Source organism: Erinaceus europaeus, chromosome 12, assembly GCF_950295315.1.
Source record: "Erinaceus europaeus chromosome 12, mEriEur2.1, whole genome shotgun sequence".
In the NCBI taxonomy this organism is placed as follows: domain Eukaryota; kingdom Metazoa; phylum Chordata; class Mammalia; order Eulipotyphla; family Erinaceidae; genus Erinaceus; species Erinaceus europaeus.
The window spans coordinates 50,731,910-50,750,471 of NC_080173.1; the positions used below are offsets into that span (position 1 = coordinate 50,731,910).

At 50.6% G+C, this 18,562-nt stretch overlaps 1 protein-coding gene across 4 annotated transcripts in view; it reads left to right on the plus strand.

The window, feature by feature from the left end:
- Window positions 1-2,308: 2,308 nt before the first annotated feature.
- CACNB1 (calcium voltage-gated channel auxiliary subunit beta 1) overlaps window positions 2,309-18,562 on the plus strand; it is a 32,295-nt gene continuing 16,041 nt past the window's right edge. The window contains exons 1-10 of one of the 4 annotated variants that reach the window (XM_007530932.3): window positions 2,309-2,903; window positions 6,174-6,260; window positions 9,334-9,453; window positions 14,387-14,509; window positions 15,023-15,159; window positions 15,395-15,471; window positions 17,243-17,262; window positions 17,520-17,600; window positions 18,018-18,076; window positions 18,213-18,322. In XM_007530932.3, the coding sequence (XP_007530994.1) occupies window positions 2,820-2,903; window positions 6,174-6,260; window positions 9,334-9,453; window positions 14,387-14,509; window positions 15,023-15,159; window positions 15,395-15,471; window positions 17,243-17,262; window positions 17,520-17,600; window positions 18,018-18,076; window positions 18,213-18,322 (898 nt within the window). In that variant the 5' untranslated portion in view covers window positions 2,309-2,819. Of the gene's footprint in view, window positions 2,904-6,173; window positions 6,261-7,651; window positions 7,790-9,333; window positions 9,454-14,386; window positions 14,510-15,022; window positions 15,160-15,394; window positions 15,472-15,882; window positions 16,038-17,242; window positions 17,263-17,519; window positions 17,601-18,017; window positions 18,077-18,212; window positions 18,323-18,562 lie in introns of those variants that run through there. The other 3 variants (XM_060203585.1, XM_016191625.2, XM_060203586.1) reach the window with 3 other exon arrangements.

Below are 18,562 nucleotides of genomic sequence, written 5' to 3' on the forward strand. Positions count from 1 at the left end.
TTGCACTTGGTGAGTCTCTGGGGAGTCCTTTCCTCCCTTCAGCTGTCCCCTTGTTGGTGGAGCAGACTGGAGGTGGTGTCTCCACTGACAAACTGTCAAACTGTTAGCAGTCACTTAATCTCTTCTTAGGCCCCTCTCTCCTCTCTGTCTCCAGCCACGCGTGTTTGTACTCACGGGTGATTTACTGGGTTTCTGTGGTCATTCTAGTCCTGTCTTGTTTCGGTCCGGGTGGTCTCCTTTGGTATTCCTAGTTGATCCAGGAGAGGAGAGGAGAGGAGAGAAAGCGATCTGCTGCTCGTAGCTCCGCCTCCGGAAGTCGAATCCCCCCGACTTGATAATGATTAACAAGATTGTAAGATAATAGAGTACAATTTCATATAGTCCCCACCACCAGAGTCCTGTGTCCTAACCCCGCCATTGGAAACTTCCCTATTTTTTATCCCTCTGGGAGTATGGACCAAAATTCTTTATGGGGTGCAGAAGGTGGAAGGTCTGGTTTCTGTAATTGCTTCTCTGCTGGACATGAACGTTGGCAGGTTGATCCATACTCCCAGCCTGTTTCTATCTTTTCCTAGTGGGATAGGGCTCTGCAGAGGTGAGACTTCAGGACACACTGGTGAGATTGTCTGTCTATTGAAGTCAAGATGGACTCAAGTTCCTGCAACTTGGTGGCTGAAAGGCGGTAAGATATAAAATAGGACAAATTGCTTAGTATACAGGAACCCAAAGGTAGGAATAGAGCAGATAAAATTAGGGGTCTTCGGGGGTTCAAGCCCCAGGCTCCTCCTCTGCGGAGGGGGGGGTCACTTCACAAGCAGTGAAGCAGGTCTTCAGGTGTCTATCTTTCTCTCCCCCTCTCTGTGCTCCCCTCTTCTCTCCATTTCTCTCTGTCCTGTCCAACAATGATGACATCAATAATAAGACAACAAGGGCAACAAAAGGGAATAAATAAGTAAATATTAAAAAAAAAGAAATTAGGGGGTCTTCGCAGGGAAGAGACTAGGAAGTCTATTTTAGGTATATTCAGAGGGGCATATGACTTTAGTAATTTTTGCTTCAGCCTGATAGCTAACATGCAGGTGGACTAAAAATGTTGTCTGGGAGTCAACAAAATTTTATTCGGTGGGGGACGAGACTCCTGGGAGAGAGAAAGAACCGGAGTGCCATTCTGGCATATGCAATATCAGGGACTGGACTGAGGACCTCATGCTTGTAAGTCCAGAATTCTTTATATATATATATATATATATATATATATATATATATATTTTTTTTTTTTCCTCTGGGAAAACACCTTTAATTTAAAGGGAAGATAAGAAGATGCTGATTTTTTTGTTTTGTTGCCACCAGGATTATTTCTGGGGGCTCAATGACTGTCCAACGAGTCCACTGTCCCCAGTGGCCTTTTTTTTTTTCTCTTTCTTTTTCTTTTTTTAATAATTTATTTCTTTATTGGGGAATTAATGTTTTACATTCAACAATAAATACAATAGTTTGTACATGCATAACATTCCCCAGTTTCCCATTTAACAATACAACCCCCACTATGTCATTCATCATCCTTCATGGACCTGTATTCTCCCCACCCACCCACCTCAGAATCTTTTACTTTGGTGCAATATGCCAATTCCATTTCAGGTTCTACTTATGTTTTCTTTTCTGATCTTGTTTTTCAACTTCGGCCTGAGAGTGAGATCATCCCATATTCATCCTTCTGTTTCTGACTTATTTCACTTAACATGATTTTTTCAAAGTCCATCCAAGATGTAAGTCCAGAATTCTACCACTGTACCACCACCACCTGGGTTACAAGTATTTTTCTTTTCTTTTTTGACTGGTGGAGTGCAGACCTAGACTATCTGTTCCCAAATCGAAGATGAAATGGGACAATTCCAGGCCACAGGTTATTAGATCTGATTTTAGCTGGCTTCCCTCTTCTCAGTATTGTGTTCCTTCCACTGTCCTCTTCCAAGGAATAGACCCAGGGATCTCATTCAGCCCTACTCCTGGCCTTTAAAATGATCTGGGGGATAGTTGGGAGTAGGCAGGTCTCCCGAGTCCCTGGGATTCCTCTTTCTTTGCTGTCTCTGTTGGCACTCTTTTTGGATACCTTCCTCTCTCCAGCCTCAGTTCCCAGAAGATGGCAAGCACGCCGGAGGAGACAGTTTTCGGTTCGGCTCTAGGAGGTGTGGGCCCATACAGGGGAGAAAGGAGTTAAAATTGGGTCCCAGGATCACCTGCCAGGGAAGTTCCGGTGGCTCAAGCAGGAGTGGAATAGGGAGACTCAGGAGGAAGAGCGATTTGAGACAGCAGAGGGGGCGTTGCCAGCCATGCCAATCCGCGCTTCACCTCCATAGCACCTGGCATCCGTGGGTAAAGCGCGCCCCCAGCCCCGCCCGAGGCCGGGATCTCACTCCCACCTTCAGCGGGCGGCGCTCCCCCAAACCAGCGGCCTGCAGGCGCCAGGGCCCCAGAGGAGCCGGCAGGGGCGTGCTCGCTCCCGCCGCCTCCCATTGTCTGCCGCGGGCGGAGGGCTCCCAGGGGCGGGGCCGGGGCGGCGCAGGGACGGCGGGAGGGAGGTGCGGGAGCGCGGGGGGCGGGGGGCGATGCTGAGTCTTCTGGGGCCGAGGAGGCGGCCGCGGCTGGAGAGCGGACGAGCTGGCGAGCGGGCGGGCGGCGGGAGGGAAGGCAGCCGGGGACCGCAGCAGGCCGGGCCGGGCGCTCGCTGCGCTGCGCTGCCCTCGGCTCCGACAGCCTCTCTCATGCGCTGAGGGTGCCCGGCTGGGCCGGGCCGGCGGCCGGAGGAGAGGCTCCTCTCCATGGTCCAGAAGACCAGCATGTCCCGGGGTTCCTACCCACCCTCCCAGGAGATCCCCATGGAGGTCTTTGATCCCAGCCCACAGGTGAGGAGTGGCGGCCCGCCCGAGGGAAGGGGGCCTCTCACGCGGACCTTGAGGGGGTCAGCCCCGGGGGCTGCGGGAGGGAGGAGTTACATGCCCAGCGCTGTGGGGACAGGAGCGTCTGTGCGCCCCCCACCCCCAGTCACTGCCGGTTAATGATTGATGGGCGCTTGGCCTGGAGTTGGGCTGCGGTGCTGCGGAGCGGGGAGGGGGCGGCCGGGCAGCCTGTCACCCTCGCCTCCTCGTCTCCCCCGCGGCAGATTTCTGCTGCTCGGGTACCGCTCCCGTGGGCTGAGCGTGGGGGCGATGGTGAGGGCAGGGAGGAGGGGGGTTGAAGGAGGCTAGAGAGCGAGCCCAGGCGAAGGGGGCGACGCAGAGCACGCTCAGGGGCGCCAGGCGGGGGTGGCCCTGGGAGATGGCAGAGGCGATGGTGAGAGGGCGGTGCCAGCAGGCCTACGGAACCGGCCGCCGGCCCTCGAGGGTGGAGAGGGGGGCTAGCTCCTGCTCTGGCCCTCATTCCAGCCACCCCTGTATTGGACCAGCTCCCTTCCCTCCCCCCACTCCCACATTACCTGCCCTCCCAACCCCTCGACGCCTCCAAAGTTTGGAAAGTTGGAGGCAAGCCAGCTTACTGACCAGGAGGGGGAAAGGTCCTGGGGGAGGGGGGCTGCCAGTTGCCCCACCCCCACTCACACTTTTCCTGTACGCCTGGATTATTTCCAGGAAGGGGCATTCTTGGGTGTGGTGGGTGCCCATGGGTAGGAGATGTCTCAGGGACATGTCCCCCAGTCCAGCAACACCCCAGGACTAGGGAAGCATTAACTCTTCTCTTGCTGTGACTAGCCTTGAACAGTTGTAACCACCGGGATGATAATGTGATTGATGGGCATGGGGTGGGGGTGGGAGGGCATGGGGGGATCAGGTCAGACCTAAAAATACCTCCCATCTTCACCCAGGCCCCTTGGAGTCTGGGAGGCAGCTGACTGGTGTCTTCCTTTCAGCTGTTCCTTGTCCCTCTGTGTGCCACTCCCTTTTCCCAGCCTGGGGTGGGGTTGGTGTAAGCGGCCAGGGCTCACTGGGAGATCCTCCAAGTTCATAGGGAACCTCAGTTGTAGAAGTTGGATGTATGTCTGACTTGGGGGAGGGTCAGTAGGGAGGGAGGATTCTAATTCCATCCATTTGCCTTTTTTTCACTCTCCTTTTAAAGATCTTATTTATTGGGAGTTGGGCAGTAGCGCAGTTGGTTAAGCAAGCGCACGTGGCACAAGGACCGGCTTAAGGATCCCGCTCCCCACCTGGAGGGGGTTCGCTTCACAGGCTGTGAAGCAGTTCTGCAGGTGTCTGTTTTTTTCTCCCCCTCTCTGTCTTCCCCTCCTCTCTCCATTTCTCTCTGTCCTATCCAACAACGATGATAACAATAACTACAACAATAAAAACAACAAGGGCAACAAAAGGGAAAATAAATAAAATTAAAATAAAAAGATCTTATGGAGAGCTAGACATCACTCTGGCACATGTGCTATTGGGGATTGAACTCGGGACCTCATGCTTGAAAGTCCACCACTTTATCCACTGCACCACCTTCCACACTACTCCCCCCCCCCCTTAAACCAGAGCATTATTCAGGGATTGAACCTGGACCCTCCAAATCTCAGGCATGATAGCCTTTTGCAAAACCATTACATTATCTCCCTGGCCGTCTGTCTTCCTTATACTAAAGCCTAAGGAAATCAGGGCCTCTAGACTGGTTTCATCTCACTAGCTTCTTTGACAAAGAAGCTCTAGGATGGGGTCTGGGGCTGGGCTTGGGGCAGGACCTTGGAGGACCTGAAGCCTCAGTCATGTCCATTATCCTGGACTAGCCAGTGTGTGTGAATGTGTGAGTTGGGAAGGGTGAATCAAAAGCCCTGGTTATAGGCGGCCTGGACGTACCTGGATGTCTTGACTACTGGAGAGGTCAGGCAGTGTCCACTCTGCCCAGCTGGGAGCCCAGCCAGTAAGACTGAGCCAGCTTCACCAGGGACCAGTAGGTCTGTGTCCTAGACTGGCCTGGCCTCTTGGGCCCAGACCAAGGGGCTCAGACTTGATGCAGCCTGAGGGGTTGGGGGAGGGACAGGGTATGGAGCTGGGGGGTGTGTGTTAGAGGCTTGATCAGTCTGATTTCTCTTGCCCCCTTTGGGTAAGTAGTGTGACTACTTTGATCATGAGCAGGGGACTGAGAGCAAGTTCTCCAAGCTGGGGGTGGGTGTGGGGTCAGGTCAGGTAGCTAATTCTGTCCCCATTCCATTGGGTGGGGGTTGTGGTGGAGGTTGGATTTTTTTTTTTTTAATATTTATCTATTTCCTTTTTGTTGCCCCTGTTTTCTGTTATTGTTGTTGTAGTTATTATTGTTGTTGATGTCGTCATTGTTGGATAGGTCAGAGAGAAATGTAGAGAGGAGGGGAAGACAGGGGGAGAGAAAGATAGACATCTGCAGACCAGAGAGGAGGGGAAGACAGGGGGAGAGAAAGATAGACACCTGCAGACCTGCTTCACTGCCTGTGAAGCGACTCCCCTGCAGGTGGGGAGCCGGGGCTTGAACCAGGATCCTTAAAAGCTGGTCCTGGAGCTTTGCGCCACGTGCACTTAACCCACTGCGATACTGCCCAACTCCTTTTTTTTTTTTTTTTTTTAACTCAGTTATGGTTCTATGCCCTCTACCTCCTCTCCAGAAGTCTAGTTTGGGTTTCCAGTTGCTGAGAACTGCCACTCCTCACTCTACTCTATGAAAAATGAAGAGTTGAGCCCAGGGGAGAAACCACGCTGGGCCATGGCGATTCCTCTTCTCCCTGGGTGCCACCAGCAGCATACTGTGCCCTAGCAAGGGGGAGAAGGAGGGGGAGTTCCCCCAGGTTCTCTGTGCCCCCCCCCCAGCACTGCTGGCAGCCTCTCCCTTCCCTCGAGGCCTCTGCAGCCAGCCCAGCATCTTAATTAGCTTTGCTGCTTAATGAGCCTCCAGCTTCCCAGTGCCTCCTCCTTCCAAGCTTGGCTGACTTGATTTGGGGGTTCCTGTGTTTGCTTCCTAGGGCTTTTTTGCACTATCCCACACCCCACCGCTGTGGTCTAGGCCCTCCTTCCCCCTCGGATTGTACCATCTCAGGAAGGAGATGGGGGGTGCTGTTCAGATCTGGGAATGATATTAATAAGACTTGGCTGTAGCTCTGGGCCTTGAGGGGGTGAGGTTTGGGAAAGGTCTTTTCTGACTTCACTCTTGTCCCTTCCTGACTTCTCCAGGGCAAATATAGCAAGAGGAAAGGGCGGTTCAAACGGTCAGATGGGAGCACATCCTCGGATACAACATCCAACAGCTTTGTCCGACAGGTAATGGAGGGGCGGGGGTGAGGGGAGGGCCTTGGCTGGTTGGTGGAGACTAGCCTTGCTGAGTTGGGTGTCTGAGGCTCTCTCCAGGCAGTTTCTCCCATGTCACTCGCCACCAGTCTGGAGCCACCCCATCCATCATCTGACATCCCACGGCCCTTCCTGCATATACCCGGAGCTGCACCCACTCCCTCAGCCCCCGCCCCGCACCTCCCCCAGCGCCAGGCAGCAGCCCCTGCTGCCTGCCTGCGTCATCTCATTCAGGGACAGCCTGGCCTGCCTCCTAGCTCACTTCGGGCTGTCACCCACTCCCTCTGCTGGCTGTCTGCTTCTATGTCCTCCCCCAGAATCTGTGACAACATAGGGTAGAGACAGGTCCTCAGCAAAGAGGAGGCAGGACTGTTTGAACCCCTAGAAGCTTGGTTGAGTCTGGAAAGCACTCTCTCAACACCCAGATAAGGTTGTTCTTTAGAGGCTTATTTTTACGAGAGAGAGAGAGAGACAAAGGAAAAGAAAAACAGATCACTACTCCAGTTTATGCAGTATTTGGGACTGAACCTGGGACCGCATGCATGTAAGTTCTGCTCTCTACCACTGAGCCACCTTCATGCAGAGAAGAGGTGTGTTAAGGAAGGTGAAGCAGAGGCAAGAGGGTGTTGGTTTATTTAGCCCAGCACGCTGGAGTGAAGAGGGCTAACTGCACAGCTTTTTGAGATCTTCTGTGCACGGCAAGGAAGATGGCATTTCCATCTCTGTTCTAATGCTCCACCCCAGGCCATCTCAGGCTCAGGGAGAGGCAGGGAGAGAGGCATGTGGTTGCTATGATGACAGAACATCTCAACAATGCCTGGTACCCAGTGGGGCTTGGGATCTGACAGGGAAAAGGAGCGCATCAGAGGGGAGATGGGCAGAACATCGGAGGGTAGAGGACAGTAGGGAGGAAGAGTGTGCCCTGGAGGTCAGCCTACCGTGGGCCTGGAGAGAGAGGGAGGTGCCCTGTGGATCCACCACAGATTGGAGGGAGGCTTTACTTTTTGATCGTTCGTTCTGTCACTGCAACACTTGGTACATGCCTACCTACGCCTGACTTGAGAGGATGAGGAAAGGGGTCATCATCCCAGAGTCCCCTAACTACACAAAACACGGAAAAGCAGTTTTTCAACTTCGTTTTCATTCACCCTGTGACAAGTTCTGGGCCAGGCTCAGGGCTAGGAAGGGCACTATGCTCAGAACAGCCCCTCTTGAAAATGACCTTGATTCCTTCATGTCTGCCAACCCAGGGGGCTAGACCCCAGTCTCTATCCCCCCCTTCTCTCAGCTCCCCAGCAATGACCCCCAATAGGTATCAGGGGGTGAGGGGGGCAGTCCTTGCCACATCTCTGAGCTAAATATACCCTCTCAGCTTGCACATGTAGCAACTCTGCTTGTAACCTGAGCCCCTAGGGGAACGGGCAGTTTGGGCCACCCCTAGGCCAACAGGACCAGGCACCGAGGGCGCTGAGATGGAGGCGCCCAGCCGGACCCTCATAGTGGTGAGCTGGGGATGGGGTGAGCCGGGGTGGGGCTGTAGCATAAGGGAAAGCAAGTAGGAGGGGGTTTTCACTTAGGCTAGTCTCCTTGCTCCCTCCAGATTGTTTCTCTGCCTCCTGCTATTTCTGACATGTCTGTGTACACGCACATCTATGTATGTTAGGATTGCTAACTGCCTCTCTGTTTCTTTATCTCTGAGTCTACATCTCTGACTCTCTGGGTGACTATTCCTATCTCCAGAAGGACGGAGAGTAGCAGATCAGCTTTGTTTTCACTCTCCCTTCTTTGTGCCTCTTCTTTTAGCTTCAGTTAGTGACCCTCCTCCTCAGCTTTTTCCTCTTTCCTCTCATTTTCATGAACTGCTTGGGAGAGTGCGGGGAAAAGGCACTAGCTAATGACTAGCGTCCTCTGGGAATAGTGGGACTTTGTCCTTTCTCTTGTCTAGGGACCCTCTATACCAAGTTAATGGCTGTGCCTAGCCAGGGAACCCTTGCGTGCCCCCAGGGATGAACCCCCACATCTCTGTTCCCCCCCACTTCTTCTTGTCTCCTATAGCTGAGAAGTCACATAAGCCCACCCCACATGGTTCCTCCCCTCAGGTGCCACACACTGTCATGATCAGAGACATTTAGGACACCTCCCTGTATGCACCTGTGTACCTGTGTGTACTCAGCTGTTCACATCCAGCACATACTATAGACTATATGTATATTGTCTTAGCCACACACCCATGAATAGGCGTGTCCATGCATATTCTGGACAGGCTATGTATGTTTTATACATGTGCCCACAGCTCTACAGGGGTTTCTGATGCCCTAAGATGATCAGTCTGGTCCTAACCAGCTTCCTGGCTCATCCAGACTTCTAAACCTACCTTAACCCAGACAAGTCAACAGCTCTCATGTTGGGGAAAGAACTTCTCCCACGTTCTGCTCTTTATTTGTGTCTTTTGCTTGCGTCACCCAGGTTCTCTTTTGCATCTTATGAGAGTCGAGTCTGAGACTTGAGTTGCCCCTGGTTCTGGCAGGAGTGGTATAAAATTTTATCTTCCCTTACCCTTGAGCAGAAAACAGCAGGAATTTGGGTGACAACACCATGCTGAGTGGACTGCCCAGGGCAGGCTATAGAGAGCAGAGAGGTCTAAGCTGGTGGCTTTGGTCCCTGGAAGGACTCACTGGTCTCTGCTGAGTCTGTGTCTGCTGGTGCTTGGGGCAGGAGAGGAGAGAAGGAGCCAGGAGTGGAGACTCGTCCCCTGGCATGCCTCCCCTGCCCTATCAGGTTCCTACCCCTCCCTGGGCTCCAAGCAGCTGTCCTTATACCTACCATAACCCCCTGCTTGCTGCTGTCACCCTTCCTAGGGCCACATTCTTCCTAAGAGCCTGCCAGCCTAACTCCCTGCTCTTGCCATCTAATACCACCCTTTTCTAGCCCATGTGGCAGCCGGCTCACATTTACTGCATGCAAACTGGCTGGCACCTCCATGCCTTCCAAGGCTCAGAAGCTTGGGAGGCATTACTGGCCCTGAGCTAGGTCTGTTTGTTTGCAGGGCTCAGCAGAGTCCTACACCAGCCGTCCATCGGACTCTGACGTGTCTCTGGAGGAGGATCGGGAAGCCTTAAGGAAGGAGGCAGAGCGCCAGGCACTAGCCCAGCTTGAGAAAGCCAAGGTGAGCAAGATGCGAGGGCTGTGTTGGCATTATTTCCCCCAGCCCCAGGCCTTAGAGAGACACCTGACAGACGCAGGGTCAACCCTTGGCCCAGCCACTTCCTATGTTCCCTAGAGCTTCAGTGTGTCCTCGTAGTTCCTGTAAAGTGCCTTTTAGTAAGTGGCCAGCACTGTTTCTACACATAATAGCAGCTCAGTAAGTGTGATGCATTTCTACTTCCTGGGCTGACAATAAAGGTTTATTTATATGAGAGAGAATAAGAAGGAGAAAAGAAACCAGAGTATCACTCTAGTACATGCAATACTGGGGATTGAACTCAGGTCCTCATATTTTTTAAAAAAAATATTTATTTTGGGGAGTCGGGTTAAGCACAGGTGGCATGAAGTGCAAGGACCGGTGGAAGGATCTTGGTTTGAGACCCCGGCTCCCCACCTGCAGGGGAGTCGCTTCACAGGCGGTGAAGCAGGTCTGCAGGTGTCTATCTTTCTCTCCATTTCTCTTTGTCTTATCCAACAATGATGACATCAATAACAACAACAATAATAACTACAACAATAAAACAAGGGCACAATAAAAGGGAATAAGTAAATATTATAAAAAAAGAACCAAAAAGAAAAAAAAATTATTTAATGAGAACGATGAAGAGTTACAGAAAGACCAACATACCACTCAACTCTGGTTTGTGGGGTCCTTGGGTTTGAACCTGGGACCCCAGAGCCACAGACATGAAAATCTTTTACATAACTGTAATGCTGTCTCCGTAGCCCTAGGACCTCATATTTTGTAAGTCCAATTTCTAGCTGCTGTACCACCTCCCAGACCATGAGATTACAGTTAGTCACTTTGCCTTTCTGAACTTTAGTCTTGTGATTCATTAGAATAAAAATATTAGTATTGATTTCATAAGGTTTTGTGATAAATGAGATAACATGTGAAACCTGTAACATAGTACCTGGTACATTAAATAGTAACCATAATTATTTTTATGCAAACAACAATATTAGTAATTATTATTTTAAAACTATTTATTTGTGGTCCAAGAGGTGGCGCAGTGATAAAGCTTTGGACTCTCAAGAATGAGGTCCCAAGTTCGATCCCTGGCAGAGTGATGTCTGGTTCTTTCTTTCTCCTCCTGTATTTCTCATAAATAAATAAAATATTTTAAAAAATTATTTAAGGGAGTCGGGCTGTAGCGCAGTGGGTTAAGCGCAGGTGGCGCAAAGCACAAGGACCGGCATAAGGATCCCGGTTCGAACCCCGGCTCCCCACCTGCAGGGGAGTCGCTTCACAGGCGGTGAAGCAGGTCTGCAGGTGTCTATCTTCCTCTCCTCCTCTCTGTCTTCCCCTCCTCTCTCCATTTCTCTCTGTCCTATCCAGCAATGACAACAATAATAACTACAACAATAAAACAACAAGGGCAACAAAAGGGAATAAATAAAAAAAAAAAAAATTATTTAAAAAAAGTTATTTTATCTTTATTTATTTGACAGACACAGTTAGAAATTGTGAGGGAAGGGGGAGATAGAGAGGAAGAAAAACAGAGAGACACCTGCAACACTGCTTCACCACTCACAAAGCTTTCCCCCTACAGTGGGGACTAGAGACTCAAATCTGGATTCTTGTGCATTATAACAGGTGCACTCAACCAAGTGTGCCACCACCTGGCCCATTTTAGAACTATTTATGAGAGAGATACGGAGGAGAGAGAATAAGAGCATAACTCTAGCACATGTAATACTAGGGCTTAAACTCAGAACCTCTTGCTTATAAGTCCAGAATTCCATCACTGCAGCACCTCCTGGATCACATTAAGATTTATTTGTTTATTTCATATGAAATAGTTTCACATGAGAGCAAGAAAAGTTAGAGCACTACTCTGGTACAAGCTCAGTTCTGGCTTATGGAGGTGTTGGGGATTGAACCTGGGACCTCAGAGCCTCAGGCACGGGAGTCTCTTTGCATAACCATTATGCCATCTCCCCATCCCTAAAGCATTGTGTTTATTTGGGCTGGGGAGATAGCATAATGGTTATGCAAAGAGACTCTCATGCCTGAGGTTTCATGAACTTTTTTTTTTTTTTTTTTTACCAGAGCACTGCTCAGCTCTGGCTTATGGTGGTGCAGGGGATTGAACCTGGAACTTTGGAGCCTCAGGTATGAGAGTCTCTTTGCATAACCATTGTGCTATCTGCCCTCTGCCCACTGAGGCTTCAAAGTCCCAGGTTCAATCCCCCTGTACCTCTATAAGCCAGAGCTGAGCAGTCCTCTGGTAAAAAAAGAGAAAATAAAGTTTATTTATTTATTTTGTAGAGACAGAAAGAAATCAAGAGGGAAAGGAGAAATAGAGGGGAAGAGAGAAAGAGAAACACTTTCAGACCTGCTTCATCACTCACGAAGCTTTTATTAAAGTATTTTTATTATTTTTTCTTTTTTTAATATTTATTTATTCCCTTTTGTTGCCCTTGTTATATTGTTGTAGTTATTATTGTTGTTGTTAGTGATGTCATCGTTGTTGGATAGGACAGAGTGAAATGGGGAGAGGAGGGGAAGACAGAGAGGAGGAGAGAAAGACAGACACCTGCAGACCTGCTTCACCGCCTGTGAAGTGACTCCCCTGCAGGTGGGGAGCTTACAGCAGGATCCTTACATCTTTTTTTTTATTTTTTATTTTTATTTATTTATTTATTTATTTATTTATTCCCTTTTGTTGCCCTTGTTGTTTTATTGTTGTAGTTATTATTGTTGTCATTGTTGTTGGATAGGACAGAGAGAAATGGAGAGGGGAGGGGGAAGACAGAGAGAGGGAGAGAAAGATAGACACCTGCAGACCTGCTTCACTGCCTGTGAAGCGACACCCCTGCAGGTGGGGAGCCAGGGCTTGAACCAGGATCCTTATGCGGGTCCTTGTGCTTAGCGCCACCTGCGCTTAACCTGCTGTGCTACAGCCCGACTCCCACATCTTTTTATTTTTATTTTTTATTTATTTTACCAAAGCACTGCTCACTCAGCTCTGTCTTATGGCGGTGTGGGAGATTGAACCTGGGACTTGAGAGCCTCAGGCATGAAAGACTCTTTGCATTACCATTATGCTATACCCCCACCCATCTTTTTTTTTTTTTAAACCTTTATTTATTGGATAGACACAGCTAAGAGGGAAGGGGTGGTATAGAGGGAGAGTCCAGGGGTAGATAGCATAATGGTTTTACAAAGGGCTTCTCATGCCTTAGGCTCGAAACTCCCAGGTTTAATCCCCTGTACCACCATAAACTAGAGCTTCTCAGTGCTTTGGAAAAACAAGCAAAAAAAAAAAAAAAGAGAGAGATAGAGAGAGAGCACGAGAGTGAGAGAGAGAGAGACACCTGCAGCACTACTTTACCATTCATGAAGCTTTCCCCCTGCAGGTGGGGACCGGGGGCTTGAACCTGGGTCCTTGCACACTATAACATGTGCGTTCAAGCAGGTATGCCACCACCCAGATCCTTGGCCTCTCTATGTTTAAATATTAAGAAAAAAAAAAATTAAGGGCCAGGTAGTGCTGCACCTGATTAAGCATACACATAGCAGTGTACAAGGACCCAGGTTCAAGCTCCAGGTCCTCACCTGCAGGGGCAAAACTTTGCAAGTGGTGGAGCAGGATTGCAGTCTCTCCTCTTTTTACTCTTCTCTTCTCTTCTCTCCTCTTCTCTTCTATTCTCTTCTCTTCTCTTCTCTTCTCTTCCTATTTTATTTGACAGGACAGATAAAGAGGGGGGAGTGATAGGGAGAGAGAAAGATACTCGAAGACTTGCTTCACTATTTGTGAAGCATCCCTCCCTACACATGGGAAATGGGGTCTCAGAACTCAGGTCCTTGTGCATGATGATGATGTGTGTGCTTAACCCAACCCCTCACCCCCCACCCCCACCCAAACACACACACCACCTTTTAATTTTTTCCCCTGGAGCACCTTTCAGCTCTGGCTTGTGGTGGAGCAGGGGATTGAACCTGGGACTTCAGAGCCTCAGGCATGAGAGTCTTTTTAAGCTTTGTACTATGTGTGCTTAACCTGGTGCACCACTGCCCCGGCCCTGAGAGTCTTTTTGTATGACTAGTATGCTCTTCCCATACCCTTAATATATGTTTTAAAATTTATTTATTTATTGGATAGAGACAGAGAAATTGGGGTGGGGAGACGGCATAATAGTTATACAAGGGGAGTCAGGTGGTAGCACAGCTAGTTAAGTGCATGTGGCGCAAAGCATAGGACCAGTGTAAAGATCCCAGTTTGAGCCGCCGGCTCCCCACCTGCAGGGGAGTCACTTCACAGGTGGTGAAGCAGGTCTGCAGGTGTCTATCTTTCTCTCCCCCTCTCTGTCTTCCCCTCCTCTCTCCATTTCTCTCTATCCTATCCAACAATAATAAAAAACAACAAGGGCAACAAAAGGGAATAAATAAATAAATAAATAAATATTTTTTAAAAAATTAGTTATACAAAAAGCCTTTCATGCCTGAGGCACCAAAGGTCTTTGGTTCAATCCCCAGCATCACCATAAGCCAGAGCTGAGTAGTGCTAAAAAAAAAGAAAGAAAGAGAGAGAAGATAGAAATCAATAGAGAAGAGGGAGAGAGACACCTGCAGCACTGCTTCATCGCTCATGAAGCTTCCCCCTTGCAGATGAATACTGAGGTTTGAATCCAAGTCTTTTTTTTTTTTTTTTTTTTTTTTTGCACCAGAGCACCACATAGTTCTAGTTTATGATCCCAGGGATTGAACCTGTGACCTCAGACCTTCATGTGTGAAAGTCTTATATAACTACTATGCTGTTTTCCCCTAACTGTTAATGAGTAATGTATAAATTAGGTCATCACTAATCACATAGGTCAGGGAGTTGAATGTTGTATGATGATTTAACCCTACAATTGTCGTCGTCCTCCTTTCTGGGCATTTCTTCTAGACTAAGCCAGTGGCATTTGCTGTGAGGACAAATGTCGGCTATAACCCGTCTCCAGCAGATGAGGTACCTGTGCAAGGGGTGGCCATCACCTTTGAGCCCAAGGACTTCCTGCACATCAAAGAGGTGGGGACAGCACATGACATCTGGAGGGCAGGGCAGGGAACGGGCGCCAGAAAAGAAGTTGTAGTAGGGAGAAAAAAAAAGCAGAGTTGGGCTGAGTTTACTGTGTGACCTCAGACAACTAATGACTTTTCTGAGCCACTGAATTCTCACTGGTAATACCTAGGTCACAGGTTGTTGGAAGTATTTGTGATAGGACCTATAAGTGGAATGGCAGTGTGCCAGGTACATGGAGGTGTCAACATTTACACCTCTCCTGGGTAAAGTGGACTGGGGGCAGGGGAGGATTTGGAGGTGTGACAGGTGGGTGGGGTGTGACCTGAGATCATGCTGATCCTGCAGTTGTTTTGAGAATTCAGGATTATACTCAGAAACTAGAAGCAGGGCCAGGATCTTTGAGGGGGCTGCTGCCTGGTCAAGTATGCGAGTTGAGGGGTGGTCTCTGGAAGGGTGACTCTGAGCTGTACCTGCGATCTCCCCCTCAGTCTGTCCCACCCCACCTGCTGTTGTTTGCAGAAATACAATAATGACTGGTGGATCGGGCGACTGGTGAAGGAGGGCTGTGAGGTTGGCTTCATCCCCAGCCCTGTCAAACTGGACAGCCTCCGCCTGCTGCAGGAGCAGAAGCTGCGCCAGAACCGCCTCAGCTCCAGGTATCTGGCCGGGGCCCGGGGGCCCCTCCACCCCAGGATGTGACCCATGCAGCTAGGACCAGGCCTCCAGGGTTGACTGGTTGCCCTGAGGGCACAGACCTGCTTGTGGCATCACCAGTGGGCAGAAGACTCTGAGGGGCTGAGGGCAGCATGTTGGAGAACAAGATCCCCCCTCACCCTCCTACCCCCACCCACCCCTTTGCTCACAGCTTCATTTGCCTCTCTGCCCACACAGCAAATCAGGTGACAACTCCAGCTCCAGCCTGGGAGACGTGGTGACTGGCACCCGCCGCCCCACACCCCCTGCCAGTGGTAAGAGCTGTTCCCACTCCAGGAACGGGCAGAGGGTGGGGTGTTCCTGCTCCTGGCTGGGTGGCCTCCCTGCAGCCTTCCCTTGTAAGGAGGGGCACCCCAGTTGTGAGCCCTCTGAACAGTTCGGTCCCCCCTCCCTATGAAGAGTAGGAGAGCCCACAAACTGGGTCTGTCAGCACCCATCCTCTCATGTCTCTCCTCCCCCATCTCTTTGGTAGCACCATCTCTCTACCTGACTCCCCTCCCCCACCCCCCACCCCTGTTCATTTCTCCCAATCCTGTTCCATTCACCTCTTCTTCTTTCTTTTTTTCCCCATCCCACCCACTGTGTTCTGTACTTGTGTCTTCACGTCCACCTCACTCCTCCCTGCCTCGCCTCCCTCCTCCCTCTCTCCTGACTCTCCGGTGCAGGTAACGAAATGACTAACTTAGCATTTGAACTAGACCCCTTAGATTTAGAGGATGAGGAGGCCGAGCTTGCTGAGCAGAGTGGCTCTGCCAAAACTAGTGTTAGCAGTGTCACCACCCCACCACCCCATGGCAAACGCATCCCCTTCTTCAAGAAGGTAATTCTTACTGAGCTCTCACAAGAAGGAAGGGGGTCAGGGCTCCGCTGTCTGGGGGAAGGGATTCAGGCGTGGCTCCAATGCAGGGCTTCCTGCCACAGAGGAGGGAGAGGCAGGGAGGAAGCTTAGAATCCAGGCAGACCTACCTGCACACACAGCCCCACCCTGGCACACTCCTCAGGAAGGTTGGCTCTTACAATTCAGCGCCCTTCCCCTTGGGACCAAGGTCTGGGGTAATGAAACTCAATTTTTCCCTTCCATGAGATGCCCTATTTTTCCTCCACCCCTGAAAGTGAAGGAGAGAGTAGAAGGGGGTGACCCTTTTTGGACCAGAGTAGGCACATGGGGGATCAGCTGACTGTAGAACAGGATGGCTAAAAACCCTCCCTCTCTTTAGATATATTTTATTTGTATGTTTAAATGAGAGAGATAGAAAGCACAGGGAAGGGAGTCGGGCGGTAGCACAGCGGTTAAGCGCAGGTGGTGCTAAGCACAATGATCGGTGAGAGGATCCCGGTTCAAGCCCCCGGCTCCCCACCTGCAGGGGAGTCCTATCACAAGCGGTGAAGCAGGTCTGTAGGTGTCTGTCTTTCTCTTCCCTCTCTATCTCCCCCTCCTCTCTCCATTTCTCTCTGTCCTATCCTACAACGAAGATATCAATAACAACAACAGTAATTACAACAATAAAACAACAAGGGCAAAAACAAAGGGAAAATGAATAAATAAATATAAGAAAAAAAAAAAGAAAGCACAGGGGAACACCAGAGTACCGCTCAACTTTGGTTTATGTTGGTGCTGGAGACCTTTGAGGGTCATGAAAACCTTTGGTATAATCATTATGCTGTCTCCCCAGACCAGTTAAGACATCTTAAAATGAGTGTGTTGACATGTACTGAGGGCAGGAGATGGGCACCAAATTAGGAACTGTCATCCATCCCAGCTCATTTCTAAGACCCAGAAATGGGATGGGCAGTGTTTGAATATTCCCAGGTCCATCAGGGTCATCTCTGACTTCCCTGTGGCATGGGGTCACATCCCCTCTTTCTGGCTCTGTCTGTCACTAACACGCATGCCCTGTTATCTCTCCTCGTTTGCCCACTCTCCCTGCCCCTTCTTGTCCTGGCTCTTTTCTTGCCCTCTGCCCCTGCCTGGGTGCCCTTCCCTCTCTCCTCCCCTCACTCCCTTCTGGCATTCCGTGGACCCAGCCAAACAGAAGCAGAAGTCGGTGAGTATCACAGCTTTCTGTGTCCCCCTTCCCACTCCCTGGGATGAGCTAGGGGAACCTTCTAACACCCACTCCCTTATCTGCCCTCTACAGTTTCCCCCACCCTCCCTTGGCCATCCCTTCCCACCCTCACTCCCATCCTCACATCTGGGCTCTTGGGCCAAGGGCAGAATGGGGGAACTTGGAAATTGGGGGAGTGGGGCTAATACTATCTGTACTGTGGCCTTTCCCTTTCCTGCTTCTCCCCACCCCCACAGACAGAGCACGTGCCCCCCTATGACGTGGTGCCTTCCATGAGGCCCATCATCCTGGTGGGACCATCACTCAAGGGCTATGAGGTAGGAGCGCCTAGAGGGGAGTGAGCCCTGGGGGACCCAGACATCCAGAGAGACTCTGTAGGAAGGTTTGGAGCCCAGAGAGCACCCCCATAAGCCCAGTTCCTAGGGTGTCCTTCCCAGAGACCTCCAGACCTGCAAAGAGAACACACCACAGGGAGACTCAGAAGGGTGCAGACTTCCTAACACCTCCCCATCCCCAGAAGCCGCTTTCTAGAGGTATCACCTAGAGAGGTCTTTGAAACCAGAGGTCACCATGGAGGCCCCTCAGATCCAGAAGGGAACCCTTCTCCCTGAAAAGGTCATTCACCTCAGGAATTTGAGAAGTGGAAGAGGGTGCAAATACCCAACAACCCACCCCTCCTGAGTAGTTTTAAATGCCTGGCTTCTCCCCCCACCCCCTCACCCCACCAACATCAGGTTACAGACATGATGCAGAAAGCTTTATTTGACTTCTTGAAACATCGATTTGATGGCAGGTAAGACCGTGGGAGCTGGTTCTCTGCTGCTAGGGTGGGCGGGATGACAGGGTTGACAATCCTGGGACTCTTAGACTGAAGACGAAGAGGGCATTACAGCCCAGCCTCACCCTGGCTGCCCCGCTCTACCCCCTAGGATCTCCATCACACGTGTGACGGCAGACATTTCCCTGGCTAAGCGCTCGGTCCTCAACAACCCCAGCAAACACATCATCATTGAACGCTCTAACACCCGCTCCAGCCTGGGTGAGCCCAGCCCCGCACACTGCTTCCCTTCCCACCTGGGCCAGATGTAGGAGGGGAGGGAAATGTGTGTGTGTGTGTGTGTGTGTGTGTGTGTGTGTGTGTGTGTGTGTGTGAGGGAGAGGGGGAGGGGGAGGGGGAGGGGGAGAGGGACTGTGAGACAGACAGACAGAGAAATATCTACCCACTGCTTCCTTGGGGTGCAGGTAGAGCTTACATTCTCCTTTCTCTGTTTTTCCCATG